General features: G+C 45.6%; 1 protein-coding gene across 1 annotated transcript in view; it reads right to left on the bottom strand.

Annotated features, from left to right (window-relative positions):
* MAML1 (mastermind like transcriptional coactivator 1) overlaps positions 1 to 15,035 on the bottom strand; it is a 157,166-nt gene that overhangs the window by 18,187 nt on the left and 123,944 nt on the right. The window contains exon 2 of the mRNA XM_082256519.1: positions 831 to 2,306. Coding sequence (XP_082112645.1) covers positions 831 to 2,306 — 1,476 coding nt within the window. The remainder of the gene's footprint in view (positions 1 to 830; positions 2,307 to 15,035) is intronic.

The raw sequence follows: 15,035 nt of genomic DNA, 5'->3' as shown, positions 1-15,035 counted from the left end.
CCAATTCCCTAAATTATCAGTAAAAAAAATATGGAAGCCTTTGCTTACCTCTTTCTGAAAATGCTAGTTCTCTAGACCCAATACAGAATTCTATACTGTACCAGGTCATTATTACACATTCGCTCTTTCACACGGTCCGCCTCCGTAGGCAGATCAGTGCTGCTCAGCGGGGAACGATCCGCTGATCCCTGCTGAGCCGGCGGATGACAGCTCCGTCTCCGCTTGCAGTGCGGAGAGGGAGGTGTCACAGCTCCCGCTGCTCTCTATGGGGGATCGGATGAGAGCGGACTGCCTGTCCGCTCTCATCCGATCCTTGAACGGATGGAAAAATAGGGTTTCCATCCGTCCAGATTTCACGGACAGGATTGGATACGGATGGCAGCGGGTGTCAGCGGAGGTGTCTCCGCTGACATCCGCTGCCCCATAGAGCTGCATGGAGGATCCGACCAAATCTGCCTAAAAAACTGACAGGCGGATCTGATCGGATCGCCCGTGTGAAAGAGCCCTAAAGCCAAACTTCACAGCAGGACGTCCAAGTTACAATTCAAACTTTGTTGATGTTAGGCAACTAATGTCCTGCAACAGTATCCTATAGGTCACATGACCCAAAAACAGAGTGGCAAAAGATCTATATATAAAAATCGAGGCAATCTCCTATTGCTGTTAATAAAAGCCCCCCCACCTTTTAATGAATTAAGTGAAGAAAAATAGGAGTACTTTCAGCACTACAACAAGCTGAAAAAAAGTACTATGCTTTAGAAAATCACCAACAGTCTGAAAAGATGTAAATACATTAAACATTCAAATACATTATATTCTAACCACCTTACCTGTCCGTGTGACACGAGCGGCCTGTAAGGAATTCCAGCCTTTTGTTTCATCAAGAACATCTGACTTTGCTCCTCAGTCATTTGAGGCATTTGCTGCTGCTGCTGCTGCTGCTGCTGCTGCTGCTGCTGCTGTTGTTGCTGCTGTTGTTGCTGCTGTTGTTGCTGCTGCCTTCGCTGAAGATACAACATCATTGCGTTCTTGTTTTGAGCTACCACCCCAGGACCACAGTCAGCTTCATAGTGTGACAGAGGTATTGTGTTGCCATAGTCCAGCATTGGATTGGGACCTGCAGCTTGGTTAGGGTTTAAATTGTTTGAAGGTTTATGAATCATGTTAACATGATTGGGCTGCATATAGCCGCTTCCACCACGAGGAGAACTCTTGTTCATATTAGGCATCATTAATTTCTGGTTATTAAACTCTTGTTGCTGGTAAACAGAAGGGCTGGTAGATTTCTCCAAACCATAAGCAGGAACACCCAAGGGACTTTGTGAAGTTCGAGACTGTGGCCAGTTGGTCATCTGATTTGACTGGTGTACTTGCTGAGGCTGCTGTTGGTTTTGCAGCAACTGGTCTCTCTTTTGCTTTGCTGCAATCTGCTGAAGTTGGTGGGCTGAAGACATCTCTTTGGTAGTTCCAGTACTCTGTCCAGACATTAATACATTGGGTAATGGTCTGGGCACATTTTGAGGTTGATTTGACGGCTGCAAAGCTGTCTGATTGGAACTGTCCGTCACAGCCTGGGAAGATGGCTGGAACACAGGCTGAGAACCACCTACTACTGGAGAGGAGCTGCTAGCAGGCACTGAAGGAGCCCCAACAAAAGGTCCACATGATGTAGACCTTACTTGTGGAGACCCAAGAGACTCCTGCTCAAAAGCTGCAGGAGACAACTCGGCCTTTACACGAGTATCTTGGGTCAAAGATGTCTGTGTTGCTGAATTTGAAGCGTCATTGTCTTTTTTATCCTCAAAGTCATCACTGAATAGATCCTTCATGTCTTCATCCGGTACAGATTTATTTAGTTCCTCTATGAGTTCCTTCCATTCTTGCTCATTCAAGTTTAAGTCAGGCATCAAATTGTTTTGAGACATGGAACCACCCACACCTGATAACATGCAGGGCAAGTCATCCACAGGTTCCTGCTTCATTTCTTTGCAAAGTGAAAACACATCATTATCTCCATTAGCATTCAGTTGTAGGCCTGCATCTGGAAGACACTTCTTGACACTATCCAGTCCAATTGAATGGCCTCCGTTTAACTGCAAAGAATCTCCACTCGGAGGTTTGCTATCCAGTTGATGCAATGGAGAAACTGGGGGCATCCCATTAGATGACCCAATCCCTCCTGTTAGTCCATCTTCACGTCGAAGCTTCTTGGAAACAGAAAACATGTCTCCATAGCCATTTTGTTGATCCCCATTTTGAGGTGAAGCTGCACTGTCCAGCTTCCTTTTAACCGTTTCATGAAGCTGCTGAAAGAAAGAGAAAATGCAGAAGATAAGCCATGATAAGGTTTTAAAAAACTGTACATCTTAAGATCAAAAAATACATCCAGAACAAAATAACTTCATCAAAAGCTTTCGATTTGATTTCAATTCTACTGGGTTTTTTTCACATTCTACACAGCCTAGTTGAAGTCACCTGCAAATCTCTCCTACTTGAGACAATGTATAACAAAGTGAAGGAGTTAACCTGGGGAGGGAAAAAAAAAAAAAAAAAAAACACTTTTCCAAATGACCACCAGAAGGCAGTGTATGAAAAGATTTTAACGATGCCTTTAGTTCACAGCTACAGTGAACAGAAGCTCCACTCAAAGTGTCAGCCAAATAAATTCCACTGTGGTTACGGTGACCTTTTCAGATAAACGTGCAGTCCCTGCCTGAGCATTCCACTTTTTATGTACTTATTAAACCAACTTTCCCCTGACAACCATGCCTGTTCCTTTTAACAAACATATTTCTCTCTTTAAAACTCTAATACATATGATGCAAAATGAAGAAAAAAAAAAAGTGTTTTAACAGAACGCATTTGCAGTAAAGAGAAGGTGATGCGCTACAAGCCATAACCCTAGGAACATTCAGCCTGTTACCAAGTTCAAATGAAGATTTTACAAGGACTTTAAAGAAAAAAAAAAAGCAGTTTCTGATATTGTGCTGCAACCAACTACTCCACACAGGTTTGAGTAGTTTACAATCTTCAGATTAAAGATTGCTGGATTTGTGTTCAGGTCACCATTTGCTGTCAGCGCCTGATTTTACCCATTTTGTTTCAGTTCTCTATAGCTTACCTTATATTATCCTGTTCATTCTCTACAGAGATCAGCGTGCTGAGACCACACTCTCTGCATGCATCAGTGTACCCAGAAAGAAGCTTGCAGAGTGAGCATGTGATGTTATTACTGTCACATCCAATTACAGTCATTCAGCTCAGGAACATGCAGGCATAGCCCAAGCTGACCACACACACATTCTGGTATAGTAATTCTGGTTCAGCATGTGAATAGCCAAACTGGACAGTTCTGGTAGATTAGTTACTGGGGAAAACGACTAATGGGAAACCAGCCCATGGAGCACATAAGCATACAGTACAGCCTAATATTTATTAAAAGTGATGATACCACATAATGCTTGCAATAACTGAACAACATACAGTAGGGGTCAGTCACTGAGCACTTGTGAGCAGCAAAAATGGATTTTTGTAAAATCTTACCGTAAAATCCTTTTCTCTTAGCTCATCGACAGACGTAGTCCTCGGTGATACACCACCTTCGGGTTATGTTACCTCCGCAGGAGCAGGACTAGACAGGAAATTAAAAAGCTCTGGCCACACCCTAGGGGCAGTCCCAGAGGGTATATCCTCTCTCTCTCTGCCTCAGCAAATCAGTTATGTGAAAAAGCAGTGCTTAGAGAATTTAACCCAACCCAACTCCAAAACAGAGGGGCGGGGACTACGTCTGTCGATGAGCTAAGAGAAAAGGATTTTACGGTAAGATTTTACAAAAATCCATTTTTCTCTAGCGCTCATCGACAGACGTAGTCCTCGGTGATACACCACCTTCGGGACGTCCCAGAGCAGTATCACAACTGAGGGGTGGGAAAATGGAAATCAAATCCCAATCTAGAAGGCCCAACCGGTGCCAACTAGAAGTTTACAATGCTCATCCTTAATGATGAGACTCAACAAAAAAGGAGAAAACAATTTTTTTTTTTTTTCAAACAGAAAAAAACCCTCGAGGTAGACCACCGGTCTCCTCAAATTGCGGCCTGCAAAACCTTGCGGCCAAATGAGGCATCCGCCGATGCCGTCACATCAATTTTATAGAATTTTGTAAAGGTATGTACCGACGACCAGGTGGCCGCCTTACATACCTGGACCACTGACGCCTGATGGCGAAAGGCCCAGGAAGTACTGAGCGCTCGAGTGGAGTGCGCCCTAACAGGGAACGGAGGACTCTGACCCTTAATAGAATAAGCCTGTACCACCGTTTGTCTAATCCATTTGGCAATGGTCGCGGCAGATGCAGGCAAACCCTTTCTGGGGCCATCCGTGATCACAAAAAGTGAATCCGTCTTACGGAATGATTCCGTAGCTTTCAGGTATACCCTGATTGCCCGAACCACATCTAAGGAATGCAACGCATGTTCCCGATGATGCTTGGGCTGAGGACACAAGGAAGGTAGTACAATATCTTCATTCAGATGAAAATCTGAAACCACCTTGGGAAGAAAAGATGGCTTAGGATGAAGTACTACCTTATCCCTATGAATCACTAGGTATGGTGACTGGCATGATAATGCAGCCAGTTCTGACACCCTGCGAGCAGAAGTAATAGCCACCAAGAAGGCCACCTTCTGGGATAGAGTAAGCAAGGGAATCTCCCTGATGTTTTCAAAGGGAGGTTTCTGTAGAACCGACAAAACCAAATTAAGATCCCAGGGCGGTAAGGGCGCGCGGACTGGAGGAGCCAGGTGCCGCACCCCCTGGATGAAATTCCGCACCAAGGATTTGGTAGCTAAAGGCTTCTGAAAGAAGATTGCTAATGCTGAAACTTGACCCTTGATGGTGCTCAAGGCTAGCTTCTGCTCAACCCCTTGTTGCAAAAAGGCCAATATACGAGTCACCGAATAGGTACGTGGAGGAAATCCTAAAGATTCGCACCACGCAATATAAGTCTTCCATGTGTGATAATAGACTTTGCTGGAAGTCGCTTTCCTTGCTTTAATAAGGGTAGGAATGACTGAAGTAGACAAACCTCTATCCTTCAGTACTTGGGTCTCAATGGCCAGGCCATTAAAACCAGCGACTGTAAAGCACGAAGGTAAATTGGTCCTAGAGACCACAGACACTCCCTGAGACGAAGTTCCCACGGAACGTCTGCGACTAACATGTCCAAGTCGGCCAGGCCGGCTTGAGGAGGCCAGCCTAGAATTTCTAGGACCACTGGCGCTGATTGGATCTGAACCAGGCGTCCCTAGAGCTATCTGGCCCCGACCATCCGAGAAAGTCTGGTCGTTTTCTGTTCCCACACATTTATCAGATACCTGATAGTTATCAGGAAAGGTGATCTTTTCTGGTTGAACCTCAGGGACCGAAGTCACCCGACTAGAGGCTACTTGGCCTATCTGGTCAACCAGATCCGATTCCTGTGAGGTATCGGGATTAATCTTAGGAAAAGGAAAAGGAAAAGATCTTTTCAGGGAACGGTAACTACCGCTTCCTGTGGTACTTAAATGTTGGAAGGGAAGAATCGCACCGGTAGTAGTGGTTGATGCTCGATCTAATGTCCTGAATACCGGTGAAAACGTCCCCCCACCCTGAAACCGGGTGGGGGCGCACCTTCAGGCTGTGTACTCCTTTACTTCGGGTTTGGCTGGGTTGGTCCTCTGCTTGTCCGACCTGCCCTTCTTGAACCCTCCTGGAGGAGTCTTGCCTTTCCCGCTAGTACCAGCCGGGCGCCCTTTATGGGCGGTAAAGAAAGGTCCTCGCTTGTTGCGAGGTCCCTTAGCTTTTGCAGCCTGTGGCAAAAAAGTGCTCTTGCCCCCAGTGGCATCCTTAATGATTTCATCTAGGTTGGCTCCAAATAGACGATTCCCCTGAAAAGGGAGATTGGTCAAGGTCTTTTTGGAACCTAGGTCAGCTGACCAGCATTTTAAACACAGCACACGTCTGAGGATCACTGCTAACTTAGATGCATGCCCTAATAGGGGAGTAGTGTCCAAGGCTGCGTCACAGATAAACCGTAGCCCTTGCCATACAGAGAGGGGCCCGCGTTCACCACAAAACCCGTCAGGGGGAAAGGGGGAACATACTACTCACCATACCGGAACCAGGCGGGCACCAACTCCTGACAGTACCCCTCTCCACCGGGGCGGGAGGGCTGTCGACCGATACGAACGCCGTGACTCATGGTCTTTGGCGTTTCAGCGAGACGTTTAACTCGCGGGTTCAGTCCTTTTAATGGGACTTTGTCGCGGCCGACCCAGCGCGGAGCTATGGCCTGCACGCGCTCGTAGGCTGAACTGGGGTGACCACCGGATCTCAACATCCAGCCCGTCGCCCAATTCAGCTTTCTTGCTTGAAGATCTCACAGGAACACTGGAGAAAAAGCTGTCTAAAAAAATCCTTTAAGAAAAAATTCTTGCCAGGACCTAAGATCCCAGCAAGGTGTCTAGGTCCTTACTCCTAACTAGACAGAAAATAACTGATTTGCTGAGGCAGAGAGAGAGAGGATATACCCTCTGGGACTGCCCCTAGGGTGTGGCCAGAGCTTTTTAATTTCCTGTCTAGTCCTGCTCCTGCGGAGGTAACATAACCCGAAGGTGGTGTATCACCGAGGACTACGTCTGTCGATGAGCGCTAGAGAAAAAAACACTGTCAACATGTCTGGATTTGATGGACTTCTCCAATTGTTTGATCACTGGAGAGAAGCAGATATCTTAAACTGTAATTGCACTTTAAGAATGTAATTCTATGCCTGAGGTCTCATGCACACTGGACGTTATAAAAACGTTGGAAGTGTAAGGCCCCGTTCACACTGGGGCGATCCGACTTCCCAGTCGGTGCGAGCAGCGCGCCGCGACCTCAGAGCGGCCGGCACGGACTTCATAACATTGAAGTCTATGACGGTCGCTCCGGGTCGCCCCAAAGAAGCTCCGGACCCTTTTTACTTGTGTCGCTCCTATTAGAACGGGTCCGCAGCTTCCCTATGGAAGGCGACCTACGGCGACCTGTGTGAACGGGGACTTAGCTGTAGAATGAGTTTTGCAGCATTTTTTTTAGCATTTAGCTTTTGCATTTTTAGCAAAACTATACTACCAGAAAAGCTTATGGCTCAAAAATGCTCAAATGCCAAACATCTGCATTGAGATAAAAAAAACGCAGATAAAAGCCTGTGTGTGCATGGACACATAGGATAACATGTTGGGGAGTTTACTGGCTGCAAAAAAAAAAAAAAAAAAACACCTGAAGCCAAACAGCAGCTGTAAAAACATTGAATGTGCATGAGGCCTTAAAGTATAATGAAGGGCTGGTTCACACTGGTGCGATGCCGGACATTCACATGTGATTCGCACCGCTGATTGCTGTGCAGATCACATGTGAGGTCTGTGGGATGCGAATTCAGCCATACAAACTGTATGGCTGAATTTGCATCGCATACGGATCAAACTCGTGCAGGACCCTTTTTTTTGTCCACTCCAGAATGGGATCGCATTCCAATTGGGACATTAGTTCTGGTGACCTGGGGGTCCCCGAGGAATTCGCTTCATTTGGAGGCATTTCATCTCACTTCCTGTTGAAGATGAAGATAAATCTCCACAATGAGACAAAGGGAGCAGAAATAAGCTTTACCAGGGTTTTAACACTCCCTTACATTATCCAACCTGAAATAAGTTTTTTGTATAGTTTTAAAGTTTTATATGTTTTCCCGACTGCTTGCATTCCCTTTAGGGCTTGTTCACTTCACAGTTTCTGCGTTTCAGATGCATTTTAATTTTAATTTAGGACATTGCGCATTCCGGTGTTTTGCAGCAGGTTGTACTTTTGTTGAAAGCACTGGAACTGAATGAACTGTATGAAGTAGGGCTAATGGAATACATGACAAATGTGAATGCATTCTGGATGCAGTATAAAAAAAATGCACTGTATGACTAATTTTTTGTAGTCTGGAATGCATCAAACACTCATAAAAGCGCCAAAATGCACATTGTCCTGAAAGAAAACATGGATTTTTCAAATGTAAAAAAAAAAAAAAAAAAAAAATGAAATCTGCACAAATTGAAAAAGGCATCAAAAATCCATGTAAAGGTGTAAGCAAACATTAATTTGGAAGGCAGAAATTGTGGTGTAAACAAGCCCTTGTGACCATCCACTAAACAATTGTGTATTTGAAGAGGAATACACAAAACCTACATGGTCAGGCTTTTTTATTTGATCAAAATCCAAATAGCAATGGTGTATATAGTAAACATAATTAAATACAGCACACCAGTCAGAAAGCGTAGTGTCTTCGCAAAATGACAAGCAGTTGTTGGGACAACTCATCTTGTTATGATACAAGGAACAATGTGCACAGGGTGGTAAACCATAACATAACATGTTATCAGGATTCCGCTTCCAGTGATACCATTTCCACTGCAACTTGGTTACTGCACTTTCACTGCAACTTCAGCCAAACCTTTGTTTTAAATAGAATGTGGGTAGGGTTAGGACTTCTCTTACCATTTGTGTAGCCACTTCCTGTCCTGCTGACCACTATTTCCAGAACAAGAAGAGAATAGAATCTGCTTAACAGGGGTTCCAACACTCACCACTCCATTAAAAAATGTTTTACTGCTATGTTCCTAAAATACTTTCCCTCGCTTGACATCTTGTGATCATGGTCTCTTGACTAGGAAAGGAGAAATCCCTTATAGCAGTAGCTTTTTCCTTTCACTACTGAAATTAGGAACGAGCATAAAGGGCAGGGGGGAAGATGACGGAGCTGTGAATTTAACTTAAGGTTTAACTGTGTATACAAAAGGATTTTTAACGAAGCAGCTACGAGATTAAACATGGTAAACGGTAGCGATCAGGAAAAACTGGATTTAGGTCTTACTGTAAAATCCTTTTCTCTGATGTTCATTGACGGACACCGCTCCATATCATCTTGACCCTTAGGGTTTATGCTGCCCCCTACAGAGTAGGATACTAGGCGGAAAAAAGTTGGGACTTTGCCTATAGGGCAGTCCCAGGGCGTATATACTCCCACTTCCTGCTATAGGTCTTCAGTTTTGTAACAAGCAGTGTCAGAAGAACATATAACCCAACTCAATAGAGGAGCGGGTGCTGTGTCCGTCAATGAACAACAGAGAAAAGGATTTTAGGGTAAGACAAAAATCCAGTTTTCTCTTTCGTTTATTGACGAACACAGCTCCATATCTTCTTGTCCCAAAGCAGTGTCAACATGAGGGGTGGGAAGAACACAGTAACAAACATTACTTCCCAAAGGATAAGCATAGCCAACCAGGTAAAACGGCTAAGCATAGCCAACCAGGTAAAACGGGAGCTCAAGCAGGAAACTAGAGCTCACCTGACAAAAAAAAGACACCCTCAAAGAGGACTAATCCTCCCAACAGTGGCCTGCAAAACCTTGCCACCAAAGGCAGCATCCGCAGATGCCAACACATCCACCATATCATTTTAAGTGAACCAGGTGGCCACCTTGCATCCTGCACCACTGATGCCTGATGACGGAAGGCCCAAGAGGCACTAAGCGCGATCGTAGAATGCACCTCAACAGGAAAAGAGGTGCCTGACCCTAATGGAATAGGCCTGCAACACAGTCTGCCTGATACATCTGAAAAAGGTCGCAGCTGACGCAGTCAGCCCCCACAGGGTCCATCCACAAGGACAAACCAGGAATCGGATTTTTGGAACGACTCAGTTGCCACCAAGTACACCCTGAATGCCTTACATTCTTTGGATGTGGTTCAGGCAATCTCTTTATGGTGCTTAGGCTTAGGGCACAAGGCAGGCAACACAAGGTCTTCATTTAAATGGAAACCAGAGACGACCTTAGGAAGGAATGACTGGCAGGGACGAAGCACCACTTTATCTCCGTGAGCTACCAAGTTGGGTGAAAGGCAAAGCTGCCAGCTCCGACACCCTACATGCAGAAGAAAAAGCCACCAAGAAGGCTACTTTTTGGGACAAATGTAAACACAGGAATCTCGCAAATATTTACCAACGACGGTTATTGAAGAACCGACAGCACCAAGTTGAAATCCCACAAGGGCAATGGAGACCGCAATAGGGGAGCCAAGTGGCGAACCCCCTAAAAAAAGGTGCAAACCAAAAAATGCGTAGCCAAAAAGCACATTGAAAGAAAACCGCCAAGGCCGAACCTGGCCCTTGATGATAACCGAGGCCAGACGCTGCTCAACACGTCGTTGGAGGAAAGCCAAACTTCGAGTCACCAAAAAGGAGCAGAGGTGAACCCCAAAAGGATTACTATTCTAATGTGCAACAATACATGTGCTACAATACATGACTAGAATTTCTGCTGACCCAGACAAAATTCAAGTCATGGGTGGCCCTGTCAGCTCCACCCTGCTTAATGATTTCAAAAAGCAAACCGTTTTTCGCTGTACGCAATTTAAAATTCGGTAACACATAGGTGATGCCTTTGCGTATCCTTTGTACTTCTTCAGGATTTTGGCCTATGCCTGGTCCTATGGGATCACATTTTGTTAATACGATTGTTCCACTAATCCTACAGATGTGTGGCTCTTTTACAGTAATACCTCAACATGTGCCTGAGATTAAAAAATAAATTAAAGCCACTGAGCCAGGTGGAAAATTGTTGGCCGAACAGTGGCTGTATCATATCAATTGCAGTAACTGTTCAGGTACTCTGGGAGCCGTGGTTGTCTGATCACAAAAGCCTGCAGTGCAGATTCTTTGAGTTTCTCTTAGCACAGCCCCACAAGCTGGCTTTGTATGATTAGCCTTCATATAAATGTGGAATTGCTCAATCTGATGGTCATTTGCTTAGTAGACAATGTGCAGGGCAACGCTAAGTCCCGGTTCACATTACTGCGACTTGTCAGCCTGACCGGTCGCGGTCCATTCTGTGCTACAGAAACCAGTTCTAATAGGAGCGACTCAAGTCGCTCCGACTTAGAAAATAGTTCCTGTACTACTTTGGGGTGACATTGGAGCGACTTGCATTGACTTCCATTATGTGAAGTCCGTGCAAGTCGTGGTGCACGTGACTTCACAGGTCGCCCCCGAAGTCGGATCGCCATAGTGTGAACTTACACTTACTGCTGAAATAAATGTAGCTAACAGGACAGCAAATACATTGTTTTAATTTAGTCATTTCAGAATTGGGTCTTTCAATCAGCACTGAAATTTACAGATGACTTTTCTGCAACCCTTTTATATACCAAGTTTTCTGACAAAAGACGGCAATCCTTTAATGATGTGCCCCAAATCTGCTTCACAAAAGGCTTGGCATACTACAGCACTTTTTTCCTCCATCTCCACATCAATCACATAAGAAAATTCACCAGTGAAAGGCTAAAGTATATGATTTTTTACACTACAATCGCTTGCATGGGATGGTCAGGGCAAAAAACAACTCACCACAAGATGGTGTCACTTCGGAACCATGAGCAGTCATACGGCAGGCAGACCTGGGAGTGAGGAGGGGGTGGGAAAGTCTGTACTGTGAATAGTCTACCCTCAGGCATGTGGAGACTCGTATCTCACACAAGACAATTCAGCTACTTTGTTACATCCAATGTTCTCAAATTACAGAGCAAACACCACTGGAAACAAGTCAGCCAGGCTTTTCTCACCACTACTAAACTATACTCTCTAAATGAAATTTGTTTAGCAATAGAAAACAGTTCAAACAGCTCCTGCCTGTACAAAAGGTGACAGGATAATTTACTATGGCCTACAAAAAGATTTTGAAATGTATGGAAATTGCGCTAGATAACAAACAGGTCCATCATCTCCGAGGATCATACATGAGTAGATTACATTCATGGATGTTTAGCTCAAAATTGTCCCCATTTTTACAAAGACCAGATCTTGCCAATCAGATGAGAGTCTCAATGTATTGAGAGGTAAACCGACAAAGCCATAAGAGCCCTTTCACACGGAATTTCCAATTTGTCCGTTTTTCAGGTAGACCTGATCAGAAGCTCCATGCAGCTCCATAGGATGTAACAGGCCCCAGCATAAAAACTTTCTATCTCTATATCAGGCATGCAGCAAATGGCCTATTTGCTAACTCCGAATTCTCTGCATCCATGTCACATTTTCGCCTACAGATTACAGCCATCATTTTCCAGGGCCCAAAAACACCTCTTCAACTCGTTTCTCAACCAAAGCCAGATCCAGGTATGCCAGTCCTAGAGGGCATAGATATAGAATGGACCAAGGAGGATCTTGAGGCAGTTATGGAGAAAGCTGCAGAAGATTTTTCTTTCCCAAATTGTCACTATATTGACAAGGGAAGCTTCTCGCAACAAGTTTGCGAAGAATGAAAGCACATTGCTTCTATCTGAAAATGCTTTGGTATTGTGCAACCCAACTCTCCTCCTTCTCAACATGCTCCTTTAGGTACCTGCAAAACACTCCCTGTTAAAAGTGGTTCTAAAGCCTAAGGCCCCTTTCACACATACGGAGATGAAAAACTGACCGTTTGTCAGTTTACATCCGTTTTTTCGTTTGATCTGTTTTTTTAAAAACGGAAGAAAAAAAGAGCTTTGATCAGTTTAAAAAAATTGAGAAAGACGGATGCGGATGTAAACTATGTAAATGGATGATCATCAATTTACATCCGTTTTTCAATAGGGATGCATTGATGTCCATTTTTCATCAGTCAACGGATGGATGAAATAACGGACAGCATGTGGGAAAGGGGCCCTAAGGTTTTTCACCTTATCGCATTTAATAGCTCCCACTGTGTGAAATTGCTCCTGCTGCGGCCAATCAAATCCGGTGACACAGGAGCGGGGGGGGGGGGGGGGGCAGAGCAGAGCCCCCGCTGACAAAAAGGGGAGGGGCCTGGAGTGACGTCGGGGGAACCCCAGAGGAAGAGGATTGGGATTGCTTTGGGCAAAACCATTGTACAGAGCAGATAAGTATGGGCGGGTTTTTTTTTTTTTTTTTTAAATAATGAGGGTTTAATAATGCTAACAGATAAATGTGCAGTTTTTAACAGTTGGGTGACTCCTGAATGGATTTTAACTGCCACTGGTCGGTCACTAATGCATCAGTGACCAGCAGTGGCAATATATTAACCCCCTCATGCTGCATAATACTAATACCATTGGTAAGCTCGCCTCAGCTCCCCCGCCTCACCTTCCCCCCCCCATCCCAAGGATGCGATCTCCTTACTCACTCTGCTCCTCCGGTCACTGTCCTTCCTTTCAAAAGTCCCGCCTCTGGCCGCGGCCCGCCTCCCTGTGATGTCACTACTGCTACTACGATCTGTGCAATTGTGCATGAATGAACTGACCTGACACCGGGCGGGAGGGCGGGCAAGCGGCCCCTAATAGCTATAACTATGTGAGCGCTTCACTTCCCTGTCAGAGGAGATACCCGCATGACCGGAAGTGAAGCGCTCACATAGTTATAGCTATTAGCGGCCACTCGCCCACCCTCCCGCCCGGTGTCAGGTCAGTTCATTCACACACATAGTCCCGCTGACAGGGAAGTGAAGCTCTCACATAGCTACAGCCATTAGCGGCCGCCCAATGTCAGGTCAGTTCATTCATACACAGATCGTAGTAGGGACATCATTGATAGGCGGGCGGCCGGCCAGAGGCGGGACTTTTCAAACCTGCGCTGCGCCCTCCTTCTTCCTCGCGGTGGCCATTCATTTCGGCATTTTTAACCCATTTTCGGCCGAAATGGGATAGGTTCATTTTCGGCCGAAAATTTTGGTGGCCGAAATTTCGGTGCATCCCTAGTGACAGGTACTCTTTATGGAGGGATCAAGGGTCTAAAAGACCCTAGACCCCTCCACTACACTTCCATGTATGCAAAACGCCAAAAACGGCGTTTTTGCATACAGATGTTTTTTTAATTTGCCGCCTTTTGCAGCACAGTAACCCGGAAGTGACGTCATGGACACCGCCTCCGTGTTACATCATCGTAGACCGGATCAAAGCCGTTTCCGGCTTTGATCGGGACTCCATCCAACCGTCGGACGTGCCCGCTGGGTGATCGAGCAAAGTCACGGAAAGCGGCGGGAGGGGGGGGGGGGACGTCCCCTCACGCTCACCCGGGTAACGATCGAGCGGCTCCCGCATCGGTCGTTACCGACGGAAAGCCGACCATTGGCTCTAAACCACGGTACCGGGATGGTGTCTCTAGCTAGAGACATCATCCGGTATACTACCGCAAAGTCTGCCGACGTAAATATATGATCCTGTATATTAGGAACGTATGGTTACAGAACAATTGATATTGCTAATTTTCTGGACAGTTGAAGCTGCTTGCAAGAGGCACCTCATATACAGTATCTCACAAAAGTGAGTACACCCCTCACATTTTTGTAAATATTTTATTATGTCTTTTCATGTGAAAACACTGAAGAAATTACACTTTCCTACAATGTAAAGTAGTGAGTGTACAGCTTTTATAACAGAGAAAATTTGCTGTCCCCTCAAAATAACTCAGCACACAGCCATTAATGTCTAAACCGCTGGCAACAAAAAGGAGTACACCCCTAAGTCAAGATGTCCAAATTGGGCCCAAAGTGTCAATATTGTGTCTGGCCACCATTATTTTCCAGCACTGCCTTAACCCTCTTGGGCATGGAGTTCACCAGAGCTTCACAGGTTGCCACTGGAGTCCTCTTTCACTCCTCCATGACATCAAGGAGCTGGTGGATGTTAAGAGACATTGCGCTCCTCTGCCTTCCATTTGAGGATGCCACACAGATGCTCAATTGGGTTTAGGTCTTGGACATGTTTGGCCAGTCCATCACCATTACCTCCAGCTTCTTTAGCAAGGCAGTGGTCTCTTGGAGGTGTGTTTGGGGTCGTTCATGTTGGCGTACTGCCCTGCGGCCCAGTCTCCGAAGGGATCGTGCTCTGCTTCAGTATGTCAAAGTACATGTTGGGATTCATGGTTCCCTCAATGAACTGTAGCTCCCCAGTGCCGGCAGCACTCATGCAGCCCCAGGCCATGACACTCCC

This window comes from Pelophylax lessonae (genome assembly GCF_965119305.1).
Source record: "Pelophylax lessonae genome assembly, chromosome: 4".
NCBI classification, from domain to species: domain Eukaryota; kingdom Metazoa; phylum Chordata; class Amphibia; order Anura; family Ranidae; genus Pelophylax; species Pelophylax lessonae.
The sequence above is the reverse complement of the archived record's forward strand: the minus strand, read 5'-3'. Positions and strand labels throughout refer to the sequence as shown.